Source organism: Pelophylax lessonae, assembly GCF_965119305.1.
Source record: "Pelophylax lessonae genome assembly, chromosome: 2".
Classification (NCBI taxonomy): Eukaryota; Metazoa; Chordata; class Amphibia; order Anura; family Ranidae; genus Pelophylax; species Pelophylax lessonae.
This window is the reverse complement of record NC_138769.1, coordinates 698,601,189-698,626,872: the sequence shown is the minus strand read 5'-3', so window position 1 is coordinate 698,626,872 and position 25,684 is coordinate 698,601,189. Positions and strand designations below refer to the sequence as shown.

Sequence of the window (25,684 nt, the reverse complement as noted above, 5' to 3'; positions counted from 1 at the left end):
GTCACCCTCTCTCTCAAACCCCCATATCTCTTTCAAACCCCCTTCTCTCTCTCTCTCTGTCACCCCTCTCTCTCTCTGTGTCACCCTCTCTCTCTCAACCCGCCCTATCTCTCTTCTCTCTCTCAAACTCCCCCCCCTCTCTGTGAAAACACCCCCCCCCTCTCTCTCTGTCAACCCCCCCCTCTCTGTCAAACCACCCCCTCTCTCTCTGTCAACCCCACCTCCTCTCTCTCTTTCAAACCCCCCTCACTTTCTCTGTCAGCCCCTCTATCAAACCCCCCCCTCTCTCTCTGTCAAACCCCCCTTCTCTCCCTCCCTCTCTCTGTCACCCCCCCTCTCTCTGTAATCCCCTCTCTTGCTGTTCACACCTGGCACAATGTTTGTCCACTAGTGAGCTCTATACTGGGCCAACAAGGGACACCTTTCAATTCCTTTTTATACATTTTTTTTTTATGGGACAGGGAGGATTAGGAAACAAACTATAATGCTATATATGTTTCTTTAGTTTTCCTTTACATAGTAGATAACTAATATAGGAACATCACCTTTTCAAAATTTAGAAAATGATTAAAATTGATCTGAACAGGAAAAAAAAAAATATATTTTTTTACTTTTTTATGGGGGGGGGGGGGGGGGGGAGGGGGGGCGCCGATACAACTCCTCTCCAAGGGCGCTGGAGACCCTAGGTAGGTCTACTGAAGTGGTCCCCCTTCCTGGGCAGACCCCTTGGCAAGCTCCCTGGTACTCACAGACACTGTTTTTCCCAGTTGACTCTGCCTGCAGCTCCATCGTCAGCTTTCCAGGACCCTCAAGGCTCAGCTTTTGGTCTGTACTGTATAGATATATATATATAGTATATAATGTGTGTTTGAGCTTTTGGGTGCACACTCTAATGTTATAGTCTGCGCACACCATTGCTGAAAACAATGCACTCTATACCTGCTTGGGGATTTTTCTCTAGAGCTGCTTATCAGGGATGCTAAGTGACTGAAGCTGAGTGACTGAATAAAAAAAACGACCATCTGTGGAAAGGAAATATTTCCACCCTGACTGCCCAGATCCCCACTATGTCCATCCAAATATCGCCCTGATGGGCCCTTTCATGGTCCGGGGTCCATTTGTAATGGCAGATTACATGTAGATTGTATGTGCATTCATCAGAGGAAACCACAGCATGCCGAGATGGAATCTACAAGGGTAACACTTCCACTCAAATACGTTATATGAAGAAGGTCCAGTGGTTTCCCAGCAAGGTCTTTCCCCCTCACCTGCCTCTCTCTGGTAAACAATCAGATCTCCATTTGCCAGTGACACAAACACTTGGTTGTCCAGATACCTGTAAGGGCAAAGAAAACAGATTCAATTGAGTGGCCAACTCAGTATCAATGAGTTACATAAATATGAAATTCAGCGGTTGCGGGGCTGGGAAATAACCCGCTACCCCCGACACTCACAGTATACACATGACAGCCGCTGTGTGCTGCATCTTCATGCTGTTCTTGCGGTTGCGGATGTTGTCAGAGGACTGATAGACATGAATGCTGCAACACAAAGATAGAAATTGTAATTTTTTTTGGACAAACAGTTGCAAACATAGTTGCAACTGTTGACTATTCATTTTCATTTGGCCTAATGTGTCTCAATGGCTAATTTTTTTTCCAAACACAGCACAGGGCAATGCATATGCTCTTTAAGGGCAGCTGTATTTGTTATGACTGTGTACACGTTCTCTAGTACCACCGAAAACCCTTTCATCTGTTCAAGGGGCTCTTTTTTTAATAGAAAGTGGATATCACTAGCTACTCTTTGGTTACGCACACTGCAGCTGGTTTTCATTAATGTATCTGTACATTGCTGCATTCACCTTTCCCTCGATCCTGCCTAGTCTTCCAGTTCCTGCTTCTGAAAATCATCCCCACAGCATGATGCTGCCACCACCATGCTTCACTGTAGGGATGGTATTTGGCAAGGTGACGAGCTGTGCCTGGTTTCCTCCAGACATGGCGCTTGACATTCAGGCCAAATAGTTCAATGTTTGTTTAATCAGACCAGAGAATTTTGTTTTGCATGGTCGGAGAATCCTTCAGGTCCCTTTTGGCAAACTCCAGGCGGGCAGTCATATGCCTTTATCTGAGGAGTGGCTTCCGTTTGGCTACTCTACCATACAGGCCTGACTGGGGGAGTGCTGCAGAGATGGTTGTTCTTCTGGAAGGTTCTCCTCTCTCCACAGAGAAATGCTGGAGCTCTTTAAGAGTGCTCATTGGGTTCTTGGTCATCTCCCTGACTAAGGCCCTTCTCCCCCGATCACTCAGTTTGGCCGGAAACCACTCTAGGAAGTGTCTGGGTGGTTCCAAACTTCTTCCATTTATGGATGATGGAGGCCACTGTGCTCATTGGGACCTTCATTGCAGCAGAAATTTTTCTGTACCCTTCCCCAGATCTGTGCCTCAATACAATCCTGTCAGAGGTCTACAGACAATTCCTTGGACTTTATGGCTTGGTTTGTGCTCTGACATGCACTGTTAACTGTGGGACCTTATATAGACAGGTGTGTGCATTTCCAAATTATGTCCAATCAACTGAATTGACCACAGGTGGACTCAAATCGAAGTTTTAGAAACATCTTAAGAAAGATCAGTGGATACAGGATGCAACTGAACCCAATTTTGAGTGTCATGGCAAAGACTGAATATCTATGTACATGTGATTATTTTTTCTTTTTAATAAATTTGAAAAGATTTTAAACAAATGTTTTTCACATTGTCATTATGGGGTATTGTTTGTAGAATTTTGAGGAAAATAATTAATTTAAATCTATTTTGAAATAAGGCTGTAACATAACAAAATGTGGAAAAATTGAAGAACTGTGAACTGTACATACATACAGTGAAATTAGAGCTGCACAATTAATCCTTAAAAAAATCGCAATCTCGATTCACGATCTTAAAAGAGCATTTCCTTGATTCTTAAATAGCTTACAGAGTCCAATCAAGTTGTAGAAACATCTCAAGGAGGATCAGTGGAAACAGGATACACCTGAGCTCAATTCTGAGTGTCATGGTAAAGGCTGTGAAAAACTGGATTTTTGACTTCCCGTAAAATCCTTTTCTCTGAAGTTCATTGATGCAGCTCCATATTCTTCTTAACCATTGGGTTATGCTGCCCCCTACAGGAGTAGGACACTAGGCAGGAAAAATCTTTACCATGCCTATAGGGCAGTCCCTGGGGGTATACACCCACTCACCTTGCTATAGGATTCAGTTTTGTTGCAAGCAGTGTCAGAACAAAATAACCTCAACCCAACTTCTATGTAGAGGGGCGGGTGCTGCGTCTGTCAATGAACTTCAGAGAAAAGGATTTTACGGTAAGTCAAAAATCCAGTTTTCTCTATTGTTCATTGACAGACGCAGCTCCATATTCTTCTTAACCACTGGGACATCACGAAGCAGTATTAACATGAGGGGTGGGAAAACAATGCAGAAAAGAACGTAATTCCCAAAAGCTAAACTTAGCCAACCAGGTAACATGGAGCTCAACCAAGAACAACTGGAGCTTTCCTAGAAACAACATACCCCCTTAAAGAGAATAAATTCTCTTTTAAACAGCAGCCTGCAAAATCTTGCAGCCAACAGAAGCATCCGAGAATGTCCACATATCCACTTTGTAGAATCTTGTGAATGTGTGCACAGACAACCAAGTTGCCGCCTTGCAAACTTGTATCAACTTGTACAGCTGATCTATAAGAAAATGGCGGTGTCCTCAGCACACCATGCGGTCTACCGGATCCCCTGATCAATCAGGCATAGGGGGGCCCTGACAGCGGATCGCACGATCAGCGGCATCAGCAACCCCCCCCCCCGAGGGCCCCCATCGCCTGCTACAGCCCCCGCACCGTACCCCACTAAAGTAGGAACCCCTTTAGGGAGGAAGGCCTGCAGGGGGAGGTCGATGGGGGATGATCCCTAGGGACCCCACATACAAGGAGGGGGCATGGGGGATGGGGGGTAACCCAAGGGTCTGACCGTCCCAGGAAGGGGCCTCCGTCCACCCCGAGACCGCAAGGGATATGGGGGGACACTACTCACCATACCAACAATATTCAGGTGGGCAGCACTCTGGACAGACCACCACTCCACCCAGGGTGAGGGTGCTGACGGCCAAGGGATACTCAAGCCAAACCAGGTCGTGTGTGTCCCGGTGAGGAGTTTCACTCGTGGGCCAGCCCCCGTCCAGTGGGGCTATGTCATGGCAAGGCCTAGCACGGAGCTACAACCTGCACACGCTCACTGGCCAGACTGGAAGACCATAAGGATCTAGAATATCCAGTCCGACGCCCAGTCTGGCTGTTGATTGTAGTTCTCTCAGGAAAATAACTAGCTAAAAAAATTTAGACAAAAGGTTCCCTTTTTACATAAAAAAACAGGCTAGGACTGAAATCCCTGCAGGGAACTAGGTACTTACTCCTGACTAGGCAGAAAAAACTGAATCCCTATAGCAGAGTGAGTGGGTGTATACCCCCAGGGACTGCCCTATAGGCATGGTAAAGTTTTTTCCTGCCTAGTGTCCTACTCCTGTAGGGGGTAGCATAACCCAATGGTTAAGAAGAATATGGAGCTGCGTCTGTCAATGAATGATCGAGAAATATGTGATTTTTTTTTTCATCTTTTACATTCAATACATTTGCAAAGATTTTAAACTTCTTTCATTTGTCATTATGGGGTGTTGTTTATAGAATCTTGAGGAAAATAATGAATTTAATCCATTTTGGAATAAGGCTGTAACATAACAAAAATGTGGAAAAAGTGAAGCGCTTTGAATACTTTCCGGATGCACTGTATATCTTTTTTGAATAAAAAGAATTTTCCCAAAATACACCGTTACATTACATTTTCCTTTCATTTCAAATTAGAGAACACTAGAGGGCGCTGGACACAAACGCTATAGATGTGCCTATAATAAATATTTTTTGGGCAGCGACAACAGTATCTCAGCTGAACAGAAACACTCCGCCTGTCTTGCAGGTAGTCCGAGGTAGAAGGACTTGGTGTATCAGACCACAGTGGTGGTGGGCTCAAACTTGCCTGCTAAAATCAAAACATGCCAACCCTATTGGGGCAATGTTAATCTTTAAAGCAATTCTGTGGCTACATAAAAACGCCAATAAAAGGCTTTACCATAAAAGAGGTTAGTAATACCCACCTTTCCCCAACAGTGAAAACTGTGAGATGGAGAAAAATCTGACAAGGTTCTGCTCCCTCTACAGCAGGGGTGGGGAACCTTTTTTCTGCCAAGGGCCATTTGGGTAATTATAACATCATTCGGGGGCCGTACATAATTTTAAACTTAAAATTAGCCTGTTATATTTGGTCAAACATTTAATAACTCACCCCTAATGTGATGGCTGGAACTGCGTCTCTGAGGTGTGTGATGTTAGCTGGTATTGATGATGTTGCTACTGGTTTTCCAGGTTTTTGGTCAGTCTGGAGTGCAGTCAACCCTTTGCCGTGGTAAGTTTTGAAAAGAACTGCTGTGCTGTGGGTGCTGCTGGCTGGTACTGCTGTGGGTACTGCTGGCTCATGTTGGCAGTGCTGGCTGGTACTGCTGTGGGTACTGCTGGCTCATGCTGGCAGTGCTGGCTGGTACTGCTGTGGGTACTGCTGGCTCATGCTGGCAGTGCTGGCTGATACTGCTGTGGGTACTGCTGGCTCAAGCTGGTACTGCTGTGGGTACTGCTGGCTCAAGCTGGTACTGCTGTGGGTACTGCTGGTGGGAAATGCTGGCTAAAGACTGAGGAGCGGCGCCGCGCCGGAGGAAGATAGAGGTTCCTGTATCTCTGTATCTGTGTCTCCTCATAGGCGAAGTGCATTTGATATCACTCCATCTGTGACTCACTCAGACAGAAAGGAGCCAGAACTATACAAGAAACATTGACTCCGTTCTGACAACTCAGACAGACAGACCAAGCTGCACGGGGGGCCGGACCAAATGATTTTGGGTGCCGCATATGGCCCGCGGGCCGTAGGTTCCCCACCCCTACTCTACAGCATCCTATATACAGCAAAATCTCAGGAGAACCCTAGTGCCCAGAGAAATCTAAATGGCTACCTAACCTCCTACAACAGAAAAAAAAAACCAGATGTTGAACCTGAAAGTGGTTAATGTATCTGTTTTGTTTTTGGCAAGATAAAAGTGAAAATTCTAACAGCATTCTGGTTTAAATGCCATCACCCTCCATAAGTAGCCACCCTCCATCCTATGTATATTCTCTGATGGTGGCAGATGAGTGACTTTAACCATGCAGGTCATGAATAAGGGCACCTTGGGAGCCATCCGTCTTGTGTTCTCTGATCCTAAAAAGCTGTTGGGCCACACACTTAACTGCAACAGTGGCTAAGTGGTTAGCACTTCTCTCTGGCAGCACTAGGGTTGTCAGTTTGAATCCCAACCAGGGCACTACCTGCCTGTGCTTGTGTGACTTTCCTCCAGGTACTCTGGTTTTCTCGCACCCTCGGAAGACATGCTGGTAGGTTAATTGGTTCCTGTCTAAACTTGCCCTAGTATATGTATGTATGCATGTGAGTTAGGAGCTTAGATTGTAAGCTCCTTGAGGCAAGGACTGATGTGAATGTACTATACATTACGTTCTGAGCTTCAGAACATCCAATTTCCCATTACGAAGGAATGTATAAGAGGCTGTATTTTGTCTAGGTAGGTGTTAAAGCTGCAGATAATAACAAATTGGTCAACAAGGTTTAAAATTAATGACCCTTGTGTGTCATTCATTTTAAACTTTGTTAAACTTAAAATGGCAAAGATGGGTTCTTCTGCATTTTAACACACATATACAGTATAATAAATAAGGTAGAACCCTTCATACCTGAAAAAAGAGCAATAACTACCCTCCTTCAAAGCATACTGGGTTTGTACAATAACATAGATTTCCCTTCATACACAAAGTACGGTGAATAAATTGGTGTCTCTCACCAGCCATCCTCTGTGCCTAGCCACATAGAGCTCTGATAAGCCTCAGGGTCGATGCTCATGAGATCCTCAAGGCTGCCCCGTGAGAAGGAGCTGCGGCTGGGTCTCCTTATTGCTGGTCCCTCAGTGGGGCTTTCGCTCTCCCGGCTCTGGTTGAAGTTGGTGGGAATTGGAAGGAACCCGGATTCTTGCTCCTCCTCTGAGCTGGTGGTCTCGGCTGTGGTGTCCTTGGCACTCGGCATCTCTTCATCTAGGGAACAGGAGCTCATTAGATGCATACACAACAAATGTATTCAAAGTCTCTATGCTGAGGTCAGACATGCCCTCTGCTGAGTCGGAGACAGAGCTTTTGCTGATGAAGCGCTGTAGGGGAGTGTTGGGCCCCAATTCCACTCTGCAGCATGCTGGCAGGGGACATGCTTTTCTACTTAAAGTGATTGTAAACCCTCCCCTTGTAAAATAAAAAAATTCAGGTTAAAATAGAAATGAAAGGTAAAACATTTTTGTATAGAAATAAACATGATAAATACCTTTTTTCCCTTTTTTATAAGTGATCGCAAATCCTCTGTTCTCAGTTGCATAGGAGCTAGGGGGAGGAGAAGCAGCAGCACACGAGCTTCCCAGTGAATGGCTGTGCAGCAGGTGTATTTATTGGAGGAGAGCACACTTTTCCCAGTTCCCAGCATAGCTAGAGAACTGACTACAGTGTGCTCTCCTGCTTAGTGTGGTCAGTTTTTTATAGGAAAGCAGAGGGACTGGCAGGAACACCAGGGATTTCACAAAAAGGAAACAATACAAAGAGAACAGGAGACTTTCTCATACAAGTACATGTCACAGCAGGCACGTATAAGGAATATGACGTGTTGGGGTAACAAATGCTTTCCCGGCCATGTCCAACCTGCGGCCCGGAGGTGCAGGCAATGCGGCCCACCAGCCGCGGAGCTCCACACAGTCTCCCGCCTTCACAATTTTTTTTTTTCTTTTTGTGGCTTCTGTCAGGCAAGGGACACGGCCGTAGTGGCCTGCTGCTAACTAGCTGACGATGCTGATGCATTCTGGGAGTTGTAGTCCACGGCCGTGTTCAATCTCCCGGTGGGTGGAGACTTGAGAGCAGCGCAGCCAGCCAGGAGACTACAACTGCCAGATCTTGGAGGCAGGGAGAGGCAGGGCACGCTAGGGAGTCAGGACACATGTGACTTGATTGAGGCTGCGGGGCTGAGCACTGGCAGTTTTACTTGATCCTAGGACAGGAGCATCAACCCACCCAGGACTGGAGGAGGCCGTGCAGGGACCTGCTGAGCTGGCAGCTGCCATTGCTGAGGTGAGTCCCTGACACCCCCAGATGAACCCCACATCCCATCTATCTAACCCCCGTTTATCCTGCTCCAGTGCCCACCTAGTAACCTCAAAATAGCCCTCAACACTGTGGGTCCTGCTGCGACAGCCTGTGGGTCCTGCTGGGAGCTGGCCATGGCCTGTGGCCCACAGGTTATGGCCATCTCCCAGCAGAACCTACAGGCCAGCAGCCAGCAGGACCCAAAGGCCATGGCCAGCACCCAGCAGAACCTACAGGCCAGTGGCTAGCAGGACCCACAATCCATGGCCACCTCCCAGCAGAACCTACAGGCCAGCGGCCAGCAGGACCCACAGTGATGGGCACGGGTGCGGCTGCATTGATGGGCACGGGTGCGGCTGCATTGATGGGCACTGGTGCGGCTGCATTGATGGGCACCGGTGCGGCTGCATTGATGGGCACCGGTGCGGCTGCATTGATGGGCACCGGTGCGGCTGCATTGATGGGCACCGCCTCTCTACTGCAGCCGCTGCTTCCTCCAGCAGTACCTGACATCATGACCAGCAGTACCCGCATGACCAGTTTTACCCACCAGCAGTGCCAGCATTACCCGCCAGCAGTAATCGCCAGCATTACCCGCCAGCAGTAATCGCCAGAATTACCCACCAGCAGTAACCACCAGCAGTAACCACCAGCATTACCCGCCAGCAGTCTACAAAATAAGTAGAAAAGGTATGTGCATTAGCGTGTGTAAATTGTTGCAATGAGTTTTTTAATAACTAGTTGTGTTTTGTCATAATATGTCATGTCCTTGTTCATACATGAATATGAATATGACATTTTCTGGCTGCCTAAGTCACATGTGCTAAGGGTGCAACTATCCCCCAGCACATAACTGTAAATATCCCAGCATGTGCAGTGTTTCTGACTCCTACCACCATCACCACTTTAATCATCCTCTAGTTGTGTTAAATTAGTGCGGGGGGAACGCGGCGGCGCTGGAAGGGCGCAGCAGCGTTTTATTATATACCTTAACTATAGTATATATTTTATATGCGGCCCGAGAAAATTTCTTTACACTCAATGTGGCCCAGGGAAGCCAAACGTTTTGACACCCATGCTTTAAGCTGTAGCTGCTTTCTTAAAAAAAAAAAAAAACAAACAAACTTTGCGCATTTTTTTCTTTTGAAGCACCTAGAATGTATTTAGCCGATTCAAACTAAAAGGTTCTGTTGGGCTTTAAGGGTAAGTCTATGACTAGTTTGCATACCTAAATCATTTTTATGCATATTTGAAAGGACGTATATGGTTTTTATCTGGCACACTGATTTAGTAAAAAAAAATCCGGCTCGGTTGTTATTATAGGGGTAAAAATGCATACAAATGTAATAGTAATTAATCAATTATTTATATACAGATTGTTACCTGATGACAACAACCAGATTTAAATACACGCTGGAAAACAGCAGTGGGAATGCAAAATTTTTGATACAGTAAGGTGAAGTAAAACTTACTGCCGAAGCTGGAGGAGATGGTAGAGCGGCTGGCCTGACTCTGGAGGGTTCCCGAGGGGCTAGGGGAGGACTCATCATCCGTGTCATCGCTATCGAATGGCACCAAATCCCGGCTGGCACTGTCTGTGTGTTCAGAGAGTTCCAGTGAGGAGCCGGAGATGGAGATATGGAGGCACTGCTGGGACGCCGGTTCATCCAGGGAGCTCTGCGGGAGACGCTCTGACCTCTGGTTGGCCAGAGCTGCCGGCCTGTCTCTGCATGAGAGAAGACATTATTATTGAGATACTTTCCACATCTAATAAGAACTTGTTTCATCTTTTCAGCAAGGAATTCAAGGTAACCACAACACGTTTTTTTAACCTGTAAGATTCAAACAGCCCCACATTTCTTGAAGCCCTACTCGTCTCTTGTGCGAAGTGAACGTAAAAAAAATAAAAAAACGGCTAACACGTATATAGAACAGGCATCTAGAAATGTCAGAACATATCTGCAGCAATTTTCATTGTTCCTGTCTTTGGCAAAATGCCCGGGTGTTTTGAAAAGGCAAAGCTCTTCTAGGTAGTGTCAGACTTTGTCTGCCCCCTCAATCCTAACATTAGTGTTGGCTCAACAGTACAATAGGTGACCATGTTAGCCAACAGAAATGTATGGAGGTGGAGAGAGTGGGCAACAGACAGTGAGGGAAAAAAGTATTTGATTCACTGCTGATTTTGTACATTTGCCCACTGACAAAGAAATGATCCGTCTATAACTTTAATGGTAGGTTTACTTTAACAGTGAGAGACAGAACAACAACAAAAATATCCAGAAAAATGCTTTTCCAAAAATGTATAAATTGATTTGCATTTTAATGAGTGAAATAATTATTTTATCCCCTATCAATCAGCAAGATTTCTGGCTCTTATTTGTCTTCTATACAGGTAAAGAACTGAAATTAGGAGCACCCTCTTAACCACTTTACAGCTGCTCACTGAGCCTCTACTGCGGCACGATAACGTCTGACGACGTAGACCTACGTCGCCAGACATTCCCCCGCCGGAGGCTTGCTCCCGCTGTATTCAGTCACAGCGGGAGTCGGGCCAGGGGAGGAGCGGCAGTGATCACCGCCGCTCTTCCCCGATCGTCGGGGAATCGAGTGTGGAGATCCACCCGCTTGTGTAAACAAAGCAGGCGGATCTCCTAAGTGACAGGCAGGGTCAGATTGCAGGGTTCCGCATTGCTGAACCTGCGATCTGTCCCTGTGTCACTCATTCACCTCCCCCCACACACGTCAGTAAGCACCAGGCATACATTAACCCCTTGATCACCAATAAAAATTAACCCCTTCCCTGCCAGTGTCATTTTTACAGTAACAGTGCATATTTATAACACTGATTACTGTAGTAATGTCACTGGTACCCCCAAAAGTATCAAAAATGTCAGTCAAGGGTCCGATCTGTCCGCCGCAATGTCGCAGTCCCACAAAAAAAAAAAAAAAAAAAATCGCAGATCGGCGCCATTACGCGTTAAAAAAAAAAAAAACACCAAAAATGACAGAAATCTTTCCCTTAGTTAGTAAACGCAATAACTTTTGCGCAAACCAATCAAAATACGCTTATTGCGATTTTTTTTACTAAAAATATGTAGCAGAAAACAAATTGGCCTAAAATGATAAAAAATTTTGATTTTTACATTTTTTGGGGGGGGGATTTCATATAAAAAAATTTGAAAAATATTGTTATTTTTTCAAAATTGTCGCTCTTTTTTTGTTTATAGCGCAAAAAGTAAAAATCGCACAGGTGATCAAATACCACCAAAAGAAAGCACTGTTTGTGGAAAAAAGAGGACGTAAATTTCGTTTGGGTACGGCATTGCATGATCGCGCAATTGTCAGTTAAATTTGCACAGTGCCGAATCGCAAAAAGTGGCCCAGACGCAAGACAGCAAAATCCTCCGGTGGTAAAGTGGTTAAAGGAAAAAGGGTTTGGCTTTTTCCCCTATTTATACTTACCTAGGTGGATGCTGCATCTGTCCCCTGGCGCCTCTACACTGAGAACCGAGCGATCGAACACTGCTGATCGCTGGGCTCTGACAGCTCCCCGAGCAGAGAGCTGCTGACTGTCAGTTTTCACAGCTCTCCGCTCTGCCCCCTCCTCGCTCATTGGAGCGCTGGGCTGTGGTGGGGCGGGGAGCTTCCGACTCAGGCTCTCAGCGGCTCGCTGTGAGGCTAAGCCGGGTGTCCACTGCTCAAGAAAGCACATGTACAGGCCCATTTAAAGTTTGGTAATGAACATCTGAATGAATCAGAGGAGAACTGGGTGAAAGGGTTGTGGTCTGATGAGACCAAAATTGAGCTCTTTGGCATCAACTCAACTCACCGTGTTTGGAGGAGGAGGAGTGCTGCCTATGACCCCAAGAACACCATCCCCACAGTCAAACATGGAGGCGGAAACATTATACTTTGGGGATATTTTTCTGCTAAGGGGACAGAACAACTTTGCCGCATCAAAGGGATGATGAACGGGGCCATGTACCGTCAAATCTTGGGTGAGAATCTCCTTCCCTTAGCCAGGGCATTGAAAATGGGTCTTGGATGGGTATTCCAACATGACAGTGACCCATAACAAATGGCCAAGGCAAAAAAGAAGAGCACATTAAGGTCCCGGAGTGGCCTAGCCAGTCCCCAGACCTTAATCCCATAGAAAATATGTGGAGGGAACTGAAGGTTCGAGTTTCCAAACGTCAGCCCCGAAACCTTAATGACTTGAGGAGGATCTGCAAAAGGAATGGGGCAAAATCCCTCCTGAGATGTGTGCAAACTTTGTGGCCCACTACAAGAAACGTCTGACCTCTGTGATTGTCAACAAAGGTTTTGCCACCAAGTACTAAGTCATGTTTTGCAAAGGGGTCAAATACTTATTCCACTCATTAAAATGCAAATCAATTTATAACTTTTTTAAAAAGCATTTTTCTGGATATTTTTGTTCTTATTCTGTCTCTTGCTGTTCAAATAAACCTATCATTAAAACTATAGACTGATCATTTCTTTGTTATTCGACAAACGTACAAAATCAACAGGGGATCAAATACTTTTTTCTTTCAATGTAAGGCAGAATCTTTGTTCAGATGGAGCCACTGATTCGCTGGCTGTGCTTGAAAGCCTCATCATTTGGGTTCCAGCCTTTGGAGGGAGCCCAAAGCAGCTGAATGGTAAAATATATCAAAACGCACCAAAAAAATATATATATTTTTTTTATATATATATATATATATATACACATATTATATATATAGCAACTTACTAGTCCTCAGATTTGGTTAATGCATTAGTCTTTTTTTTTTCTTTATCTTCACCTTAGTAACCCTGCCTGTAACACACTTTCTACCTTAAGGTGACAACGCTCACTCTCTGTACTGCATTCTATAGAGGGGCAGCGTTCTCACCCTGGGACAGGGGTGTGTTAGGTCTACAAAACACCTCCTACTCTCCATACCATGGTGGAGAGGTGTTGTGTTGTTCATTGGGGCGAACTGGGTAGGGCTGATAACACTTTAGATGAGGTTGTAGAGTGCACAGAACACAGGATAGCACTGGATTCCAGGCAAGATCACTAAATATTATCGAACAAATATAACAAAAACACTTTCAGTGGTTTATTTAACAGACCAAAATCTAGAAAACAAGCGATGTTCTTTTTACAGTTTACATACTTTTAAGTATTACACCTTTTTTTACCTTTTAGAGTTTACATACTTTTAAGCATTACACCTTTTTTTACCATTAGTTAAAGCTTGCTCTAAACGTTAGTGAACAATCAGATGTGCATGCCCGATTTGACTGTCACACAATGTATTTTTGGGCATTTTCACCCTCAGGAGCACTTCAGTTCCAAGAGGCAAAGGACAACACAAGGGAGAGGTGAGCAGACAGACCTGCCCGGTCATTTTAATTCCCCAAAAACGCTTGCTGGGGACTACTACGAAATGTCTTCCAGACATTGGATCACCACCTAGTCAGGACATTTAATGTTTATGAGCACCATAAATAACAAGACAGCTGCAGGAGGTGTTGTAAAACAGATTGGATCAAAGTAAAGTTTAGGTCCCCTCTTACCCAACATCCATCCCTTTCTGATTCATGTCTCCCCATATAGAAAGGATCCTTCCACAGAGTGAAAAGATGGTCCTTGAAGTCTTTCGACACTGGATTCCTCCCAAATCCAGTAAACAATATTTTTTCCTGGGGTAACCTCAGTGCCGCTGTCACCATAACAGGCTGAGTCATGCCATCATGTACGCAGACACCGCAAACCACAGAAAGAAACTTGATACCTCTGACAAACCATGCAAGGAACGCTTTAGTCTTCTTGGAATGTTTATCTCTCAGTGTTTCCTCCAGAAGATAATGGTCCATTCAATGTCCACTCTTAAAAACATTTTTGATATGCATTTTTAAAAGGGACTGTCTGAGTGATAGTTTAGTTATAGGGTGAATCTGGGGAAGGGAAGATGGGGATAGTCAGTACCTGGCTTCTTATACGCATTTGATACTCCAATAGCAAAACCTTTCTGCCACGATTCCTGACTGGTTACTGCACAGCTGGCAAGTTCTGAATGTCAAAAAAGAGGCAAGAGACTGCAGTCCTGCTAATAATTGTGACCATTCCCTAACACTGGCAACACATAATATGGGCGCCCTGGGTTTGGAGCTCCTAACTGCAGCATGTAGTGATGTATAGATACAGTCAATTCCATAAATATTGGGACATCGACACAATTCTAATCTTTTTAGCTCTATACACCATCACAATAGATTTGAAATGAAACAAACAAGATGTGCTTTAACTGCAGACTTTCAGCTTTAATTTGAGGGTATTTACATCTAAATCAGGTGAGCGGTGTAGGAATTACAACAGTTTGTATATGTGCCTTCCACTTTTTAAGGGACCAAAAGTAATGGGACAGATTAACAATCATAAATCAAACTTTCACGTTTTAATACTTGGTTGCAAATCCTTTGCAGTCAAATACAGCCTGAAGTCTGGAACGCAAAGACATAACCAGACGCTGGGTTTCATCCCTGGTGATGCTCTGCCAAGCCTCTACTGCAACTGTCTTCAGTTCCTGCTTGTTCTTGGGGCATTTTCCCTTCAGTTTTGTCTTCAGCAAGTGAAATGCATGCTCAATCGGATTCAGGTTAGGTGATTGAGTTGGCCATTGCATAACATTCCACTTCTTTCCCTTAAAAACGCTTTGGTTGCTTTCGCAGTATGCTTCGGGTCATTGTCCATCTGCACTGTGAAGCGCCGTCCAATGAGTTCTGAAGCATTTGGCTGAATATGAGCAGATAATATTGCCCAAAAAACTTCAGACTTCATCCTGCTGCTTTTGTCAGCAGTCACATCATCAATAAATACAAGAGAACCAGTTCCATTGGCAGCCATACATGCCCACGCCATGACACTACCACCACCATGCTTCACTGATGAGGTGGTATGCTTTGGATCATGAGCAGTTCCTTTCCTTCTCCATACTCTTCTCTTCCCATCACTCTGGTACAAGTTGATCTTGGCCTCCTCTGTCCATAGGATGTTGTTCCAGAACTGTGAAGGCTTTTTTTAGATGTTGTTTGGCAAACTCTAATCTGGCCTTCCTGTTTTTGAGGCTCACCAATGGTTTACATCTTGTGGTGAACCCTCTGTATTCACTCTGGTGAAGTCTTCTCTTGATTGTTGACTTTGACACACATACACCTACCTCCAGGAGAGTGTTCTTGATCTGGCCAACTGTTGTGAAGGGTGTTTTCTTCACCAGGGAAAGAATTCTTCGGTCATCCACCACAGTTGTTTTCTGTGGTCTTCCGGGTCTTTTGGTGTTGCTGAGCTCTTTTTAAGGATGTTCCAAACAGTTGATTTGGCCACACCTAATGTTTTTGCTATCTCTCTGATGGGTTTGTTTTGTTTTTTCAGCCTAATGATGGCTTGCTTCACTGATAGTGACAGCTCTTTTGATCTCATATTGAGAGTTGACAGCAACAGATTCCAAATGCAAATAGCACACTTGAAATGAACTCTGGACCTTTTATCTGCTCCTTGTAAATGGGATAATGAGGGAATAACACTCACCTGGCCATGGAACAGCTGAGCAGCCAATTGTCCCATTACTTTTGATCCCTTAAAAAGGGGGAGGCACATATACAAACTGTTGTAATTCCTACACCGTTCACCTGATTTGGATGTAAATACCCTCAAATTAAAGCTGAAAGTCTGCAGTTAAAGGATATCTTGTTTGTTTCATTTCAAATCCATTGTGGTGGTGTATAGAGCCAAAAAGATTAGAATTGTGTTGATGTCCCAATATTTATGGACCTGACTGTATGTAGGATATGTAGATGGATACTGAGTGTTGCCTTCCTTGCATATAGCATTGTTTCTGCCCGTAATCCTTTAAAGCAAACCAGTGGGAATAAATACATAAAACAACTAATAGCTATGGTCTACATTACATACCTCTTTTGTTGGATCTTGTGGGCACACAGCAGCCTGGATTTCTTTCAGTAATGTCATTACAGAGTACAATAGGCCCATCCTATTCAACAATGCAATGCCCATGTTCTTACTGACTGACCTATAAGGTGGCCTAGATATTGCCACACAGAAGGCACAAGGCTGGATCCATTATCCATGCAAATATAAATTAGTATTTGTAAACCCACTTTGGGAAAGTGCTGGAGTGGGACATTCTTAAGGTGGAGGTTTGAGTGACAGCTCATGCTCTCAGCAACAGCAGCTGCTTATTGTTTCCAGATGTACATTTTCAAGTATATGTAGTATAATATATAGAAAGACCTGATTGTAGTTGAATATATGGGAAGACTTGATTCACACCTGATGAATGTAGCACACTATGGGGTTGATTTACTAAAACTAGAGAGTGCAAAATCTGGTGCAGCTCTGCATAGAAACCAATCAGCTTCCATTTTTTTTTTTTTTTTATGTCAAAGCCTAACTGAACAAGCTGAAGTTAGAAGCTGATTGGCTACCATGCACAGATGCACCAGATTTTGCACTCTCCAGTTTTAGTAAATCAACCCCTATCTGTTACTATGATTACTACCCTTTCAACAATGGATCTGACATACCTGCAGTTCCTCTTCAGTCCCGGCACAGAAGCGATGCACAGGATTCGGGCAGAGCACACCGCGATACAGGCCTCTACCGTTGGCTCATTTCTGATGCTGAGGAGGCAGACTTGACCCACATATCCATCGCTGTTACACACCCAGACCTCGTGGACATTGTCTGAACTGCTGTGACTGGGGGAGGCGCAGGAGAACTATGGGGACAAGGAGGAGGGTCAGTGAGGCGATATATGAAAAGACATTCAGGCTTATCCAGTACATCAGCCCTAAAAAATAAGGATTGTCAATCTACTAAAGGTAACCAATCACATTTCACTTAACTACTGACAGATCAGTAAATTATTACATTTGATTGGTTGTTATGGGTTCTGCATTAACAATCATCATTGCTCTTTACACAGTTTTAAAAGATATCAACAAAATACCCCACAATAATGACACACTGACACCAAGGAAGGTCCCACAATAATGACACACTGACACTAGGGAAGGTCCCACAATAATGACACACTGACACCAAGGAAGGTCCCACAATAATGACACACTGACACTAGGGAAGGTCCCACAATAATGACACACTGACACCAAGGAAGGTCCTACAATAATGACACACTGACACTAAGGAAGGTCCTACAATAATGACACACTGACACTAGGGAAGGTCCTACAATAATGACACACTGACACCAAGAAAGGTCCTACAATAATGACACACTGACACTAAAGAAGGTCCCACAATAATGACACACTGACACTAAGGAAGGTCCCACAATAATGACACACTGACACTAAGGAACGTCCTACAATAATGACACACTGACACCAAGGAAGGTCCTACAATAATGACACACTGACACTAAGGAAGGTCCCACAATAATGACACACTGACACTAAGGAAGGTCCCACAATAATGACACACTGACACTAAGGAACGTCCCACAATAATGACACACTGACACTAAGGAAGGTCCCACAATAATGACACACTGACACTAAGGAAGGTCCTACAATAATGACACACTGACACTAAGGAAGGTCCTACAATAATGACACACTGACACTAGGGAAGGTCCTACAATAATGACACACTGACACCAAGGAAGGTCCTACAATAATGACACACTGACACTAAGGAAGGTCCCACAATAATGACACACTGACACTAAGGAAGGTCCCACAATAATGACACACTGACACTAAGGAACGTCCTACAATAATGACACACTGACACTAAGGAAGGTCCCACAATAATGACACACTGACACTAAGGAACGTCCTACAATAATGACACACTGACACTAAGGAACGTCCTACAATAATGACACACTGACACTAAGGAACGTCCCACAATAATGACACACTGACACTAAGGAACGGCCTACAATAATGACACACTGACACTAAGGAAGGTCCTACAATAATGACACACTGACACTAAGGAAGGTCCTACAATAATGACACACTGACACTAAGGAACGTCCTACAATAATGACACACTGACACTAAGGAACGTCCTACAATAATGACACACTGACACTAAGGAAGGTCCTACAATAATGACACACTGACACTAAGGAAGGTCCTACAATAATGACACACTGACACTAAGGAACGTCCTACAATAATGACACACTGACACTAAGGAAGGTCCTACAATAATGACACACTGACACCAAGGAAGGTCCTACAATAATGACACACTGACACTAAGGAAGGTCCTACAATAATGACACACTGACACTAAGGAACGGCCTACAATAATGACACACTGACACTAAGGAAGGTCCCACAATAATGACACACTGACACTAAGGAAGGTCCTACAATAATGACACACTGACACTAGGGAAGGTCCTACAATAATGACACACTGACACTAAGAAAGGTCGTACAATAATGACACACTGACACTAAGGAAGGTCCCACCACAATTGACACACTGACACTAAGGAAGGTCCCACAATAATGACACACTGACACTAGGGAAGGTCCCACAATAATGACACACTGACACTAGGGAAGGTCCCACAATAATGACACACTGACACTAAGGAAGGTCCTACAATAATGACACACTGACACTAGGGAAGGTCCCACAACAATTGACACACTGACACTAAGAAAGGTCGTACAATAATGACACACTGACACTAAGGAAGGTCCCACCACAATTGACACACTGACACTAAGGAAGGTTCCACAATAATGACACACTGACACTAAGGAAAGTCCTACAATAATGACACACTGACACTAAGGAAGGTCCTACAATAATGACACACTGACACTAAGGAAGGTCCTACAATAATGACACACTGACACTAAGGAATGTCCTACAATAATGACACACTGACACTAAGAAAGGTCGTACAATAATGACACACTGACACTAAGGAAGGTCCCACCACAATTGACACACTGACACTAAGGAAGGTCCCACAATAATGACACATTGACACTAGGGAAGGTCCCACAATAATGACACACTGACACTAAGGAAGGTCCTACAATAATGACACACTGACACTAAGGAAGGTCCCACAACAATTGACACACTGACACTAAGGAAGGTCCCACAATAATGACACACTGACACTAAGGAAAGTCCTACAATAATGACACACTGACACTAAGGAAGGTCCTACAATAATGACACACTGACACTAAGGAAGGTCCTACAATAATGACACACTGACACTAAGGAATGTCCTACAATAATGACACACTGACACTAAGGAAGGTCCTACAATAATGACACACTGACACTAAGGAACGTCCTACAATAATGACACACTGACACTAAGGAACGTCCTACAATAATGACACACTGACACTAAGGAACGTCCTACAATAATGACACACTGACACTAGGGAAGGTCCCACAACAATTGACACACTGACACTAAGGAAGGTCCCACAATAATGACACACTGACACTAGGGAAGGTCCCACAATAATGACACACTGACACTAAGGAAGGTCCTACAATAATGACACACTGACACTAGGGAAGGTCCCACAATAATGACACACTGACACTAGGGAAGGTCCCACAACAATTGACACACTGACACTAAGAAAGGTCGTACAATAATGACACACTGACACTAAGGAAGGTCCCACCACAATTGACACACTGACACTAAGGAAGGTCCCACAATAATGACACACTGACACTAGGGAAGGTCCCACAATAATGACACACTGACACTAAGGAAGGTCCTACAATAATGACACACTGACACTAGGGAAGGTCCCACAACAATTGACACACTGACACTAAGAAAGGTCGTACAATAATGACACACTGACACTAAGGAAGGTCCCACCACAATTGACACACTGACACTAAGGAAGGTCCCACAATAATGACACACTGACACTAGGGAAGGTCCCACAATAATGACACACTGACACTAGGGAAGGTCCCACAATAATGACACACTGACACTAAGGAAGGTCCTACAATAATGACACACTGACACTAGGGAAGGTCCCACAACAATTGACACACTGACACTAAGAAAGGTCGTACAATAATGACACACTGACACTAAGGAAGGTCCCACCACAATTGACACACTGACACTAAGGAAGGTCCCACAATAATGACACACTGACACTAGGGAAGGTCCCACAATAATGACACACTGACACTAAGGAAGGTCCTACAATAATGACACACTGACACTAAGGAAGGTCCCACAACAATTGACACACTGACACTAAGGAAGGTCCCACAATAATGACACACTGACACTAAGGAAAGTCCTACAATAATGACACACTGACACTAAGGAACGTCCTACAATAATGACACACTGACACTAAGGAACGTCCTACAATAATGACACACTGACACTAGGGAAGGTCCCACAACAATTGACACACTGACACTAAGGAAGGTCCCACAATAATGACACACTGACACTAGGGAAGGTCCCACAATAATGACACACTGACACTAAGGAAGGTCCTACAATAATGACACACTGACACTAGGGAAGGTCCCACAATAATGACACACTGACACTAGGGAAGGTCCCACAACAATTGACACACTGACACTAAGAAAGGTCGTACAATAATGACACACTGACACTAAGGAAGGTCCCACCACAATTGACACACTGACACTAAGGAAGGTCCCACAATAATGACACACTGACACTAGGGAAGGTCCCACAATAATGACACACTGACACTAAGGAAGGTCCTACAATAATGACACACTGACACTAGGGAAGGTCCCACAACAATTGACACACTGACACTAAGAAAGGTCGTACAATAATGACACACTGACACTAAGGAAGGTCCCACCACAATTGACACACTGACACTAAGGAAGGTCCCACAATAATGACACACTGACACTAGGGAAGGTCCCACAATAATGACACACTGACACTAGGGAAGGTCCCACAATAATGACACACTGACACTAAGGAAGGTCCTACAATAATGACACACTGACACTAGGGAAGGTCCCACAACAATTGACACACTGACACTAAGAAAGGTCGTACAATAATGACACACTGACACTAAGGAAGGTCCCACCACAATTGACACACTGACACTAAGGAAGGTCCCACAATAATGACACACTGACACTAGGGAAGGTCCCACAATAATGACACACTGACACTAAGGAAGGTCCTACAATAATGACACACTGACACTAAGGAAGGTCCCACAACAATTGACACACTGACACTAAGGAAGGTCCCACAATAATGACACACTGACACTAAGGAAAGTCCTACAATAATGACACACTGACACTAAGGAACGTCCTACAATAATGACACACTGACACTAAGGAACGTCCTACAATAATGACACACTGACACTAGGGAAGGTCCCACAACAATTGACACACTGACACTAAGGAAGGTCCCACAATAATGACACACTGACACTAGGGAAGGTCCCACAATAATGACACACTGACACTAAGGAAGGTCCTACAATAATGACACACTGACACTAGGGAAGGTCCCACAATAATGACACACTGACACTAGGGAAGGTCCCACAACAATTGACACACTGACACTAAGAAAGGTCGTACAATAATGACACACTGACACTAAGGAAGGTCCCACCACAATTGACACACTGACACTAAAAAAGGTCCCACAATAATGACACACTGACACTAGGGAAGGTCCCACAATAATGACACACTGACACTAAGGAAGGTCCTACAATAATGACACACTGACACTAGGGAAGGTCCCACAACAATTGACACACTGACACTAAGAAAGGTCGTACAATAATGACACACTGACACTAAGGAAGGTCCCACCACAATTGACACACTGACACTAAGGAAGGTCCCACAATAATGACACACTGACACTAGGGAAGGTCCCACAATAATGACACACTGACACTAGGGAAGGTCCCACAATAATGACACACTGACACTAAGGAAGGTCCTACAATAATGACACACTGACACTAGGGAAGGTCCCACAACAATTGACACACTGACACTAAGAAAGGTCGTACAATAATGACACACTGACACTAAGGAAGGTCCCACCACAATTGACACACTGACACTAAGGAAGGTCCCACAATAATGACACACTGACACTAGGGAAGGTCCCACAATAATGACACACTGACACTAAGGAAGGTCCTACAATAATGACACACTGACACTAAGGAAGGTCCCACAACAATTGACACACTGACACTAAGGAAGGTCCCACAATAATGACACACTGACACTAAGGAAAGTCCTACAATAATGACACACTGACACTAAGGAAGGTCCTACAATAATGACACACTGACACTAGGGAAGGTCCCACAACAATTGACACACTGACACTAAGGAAGGTCCCACAATAATGACACACTGACACTAAGGAAAGTCCTACAATAATGACACACTGACACTAAGGAAGGTCCAATAATAAATGACACACTGTCACTAGGGGTTATCCCACAATACTGACACACAGATATTATAACACTATTCACAACATGTACAGATGACAATTGGGTGATTCCCAACACTAACAAATCATTTGCGGACTATCATCATAGATACATAGTAATGTGGTTGAAAAAACACACAAGTCCATCCAGTTCAACCTGATTATCAATGCTGAACAGTTTGTTTATTCGCCCCTTTTGGGCCTGTGTCTGGGGCATCACAGTAACTGGGGAAGACATGCAAGTGCAATTGCAGCATGAGATTCCACTGCAGGCTCTTGATTGTTGGTCTTCAGGGCTTTTATTCAGCAGGAACGTGGGGGAATGCGGTTCCGGCACTTCCAGCACTGAATGTATGTAATGACAAGGGGTACTAGGGTGTGCTGGAGGGTCTATTGATGCTGGGGGATCTATAATCGTTGGGGTGTATCTATTGTTGCTGGGGAAGTCCATGGTTTCTGGGGGCTCTTTTGTTGTTTGGGAATCAATGGTTGCTTGGAGAGATCTTACATAGTTACATAGTTAGTGAGGTTGAAAAAAGACATCAGTCCATCCAATGATGTGTGTGTGTGTTTGCTTTTAGCCGTACATTGTATACCCCTGTATGTTGTGGTCTTTAAGGTGTCCATCTAACAGTTTTTTGAAACTATCAATGCTCCCTGCTGATACGACTGCTTGTGGAAGAGAATTCCACATCCTTACCGCTCTTACAGTGAAGAACCCCTTACGCACTTTAAGGTTAAACCGCCTTTCCTCTAGTTTTAGTGAGTGGCCACGTGTCTTATTGTATCTCCTTTCTCTGAATAGTTTGTTCCTTATGCTCGGGTCGCCAGTACAGTATTTGTACATTGATATCATATCCCCCCTCAATCGTCTCTTCTCCAGAGAGAATAAGTTCAGGGCTTGTAGTCTTTCTTCATAGCTGGTGTCCTCCATCCCCCTAATTATTTTTGTTGCCCTTCTCTGGACTTTCTCCAGTTCCAGCACATCCTTTCTGAGGACCGGTGCCCAGAACTGGACAGCATACTCCAGATGTGGCCGGACCAGAGTCTTGTAGAGTGGAAGAATAATCTCTTTATTTCTGGAGTGAATCCCCTTTTTTATACATCCCAGTATTCTGTTGGCTTTGCTTGCGGCGGCCTGGCATTGCATGCCACTGCCAAGCCTGTTGTCTACCAGTACCCCCAAGTCCTTTTCCATCCTAGACTCACCCAGAGGTTCCCCCCCTAGTGAGTAGCTTGCTTTCTGGTTTCTGGCCCCCAAGTGCATTACTTTACATTTTTCAACATTAAATCTCATCTGCCATGTAGTTGCCCACTCCGTTATTTTGTTCAGGTCCGCTTGCAAGGTTTCCACATCCTGCATAGAAGATATTGGCATGCCTAATTTAGTATCATCCGCAAATACTGAGATTGTACTCGATATCCCCTCCTCCAGATCATTTATGAATAAATTAAACAGGATTGGTCCCAGGACAGAACCCTGGGGGACCCCACTTTCCACACCCGCCCAATCCGAGTACTCCCCATTAATCACCACCCTCTGTACTCTCCCCTGGAGCCAGTTCTCTATCCAGGTACTCACCTTCTGATCCATACCTATCTTCCTTAGTTTGTACAGTAAGCGTTTGTGGGGAACGGTGTCGAAGGCCTTTGCAAAGTCCAGATACACCACATCCACAGGCTTACCTTTATCTAGGTGGCAGCTCACTTCATCATAGAAGGTTAATAGATTGGTTTGGCACGAACGATTTTTCATGAATCCGTGCTGATTAATACTTATAATACCGTTTTCATTACTAAAGTCTTGTATGTGGTCCCTTAACATCCCCTCCAATATTTTGCAGACAACAGATGTTAGGCTGATCGGCCTATAGTTACCCGGGATATATCTCGGCCCCTTTTTAAATATTGGTACCACGTTGGCTTTTTTCCAATCAGCTGGCACCATACCCGTCTGTAAACTATCCTTAAAGATCAAGAATAATGGTCTGGCAATCACCTGGCTGAGCTCTTTAAGAACCCTCGGGTGCAAGCCATCCGGTCCCGGGGATTTATTTATGTTAAGCTTCTCTAGTTTAGCTCTAAGTCTATCTTCTGTTAGCCATGGCGGCACTTCCTGAGGTGTATTATTTAGTTCGGCCTTACAAGCTGGGTTAGTGTAGCCCCCCGATTCCTTTGTGAAGACTGAAGAAAAGAAATTTTTTAACACTTCCGCCTTTTCTCTGTCCTCAGTGGCCATTTTTCCTTTATCATCTTTTATGGGGCCAATGTGTTCTGGCCTCGCTTTCTTACTGTTTATATACTTAAAGAACTTCTTGGGGTTCTTTTTACTCTCCTCCGCTATATGTCTCTCGTGTTCTATTTTAGCCGCCCTGATTTCATCTTTACATTTCTTATTACACTCTTTATAATGCTTAAATGCTGCCACTGACCCCTCAGTCTTGTATTTTTTGAAGGCCTTTTCTTTAGCTCTAATATACATTTTTATGTTGGAGTTTAGCCACCCAGGGTTTAGTTTTGCTCTTTTAAATTTATTTCCCTGTGGAATGCACTGGCCCACCCCCTTGTTAAGTATGCTCTTGAAGCACTCCCATTTTTCCTCCGTGTTCTTTGTTCCCAGGGTTCTATCCCATTTTATATTTTCTAGCAGTGAGCGCAGTTTAGGGAAATTGGCTCTTTTGAAATTCAGCGTCTTAATATTACCCTTGTGTTTCCTATTACTGTAATTAATACTGAAACCAATTGACCTATGGTCACTGCTCCCTAAGTTTTCCCGTATTTCTATATCCGTGAGCAGGTCTGTATTGTTGGTAAT

The 25,684-nt window shown here is 44.3% G+C and overlaps 1 protein-coding gene across 2 annotated transcripts in view; it reads right to left on the bottom strand.

The window, feature by feature from the left end:
- The window catches only part of ARHGEF17 (Rho guanine nucleotide exchange factor 17), a 419,270-nt gene that overhangs the window by 28,264 nt on the left and 365,322 nt on the right, over positions 1-25,684 (bottom strand). For both annotated transcript variants that reach the window (XM_082245420.1, XM_082245421.1), the window contains exons 14-18: positions 16,910-17,103; positions 9,790-10,043; positions 6,985-7,231; positions 1,455-1,541; positions 1,269-1,336 (exon numbers count right to left, since the gene is read on the bottom strand). In XM_082245420.1, the coding sequence (XP_082101546.1) occupies positions 1,269-1,336; positions 1,455-1,541; positions 6,985-7,231; positions 9,790-10,043; positions 16,910-17,103 (850 nt within the window). The remainder of the gene's footprint in view (positions 1-1,268; positions 1,337-1,454; positions 1,542-6,984; positions 7,232-9,789; positions 10,044-16,909; positions 17,104-25,684) is intronic.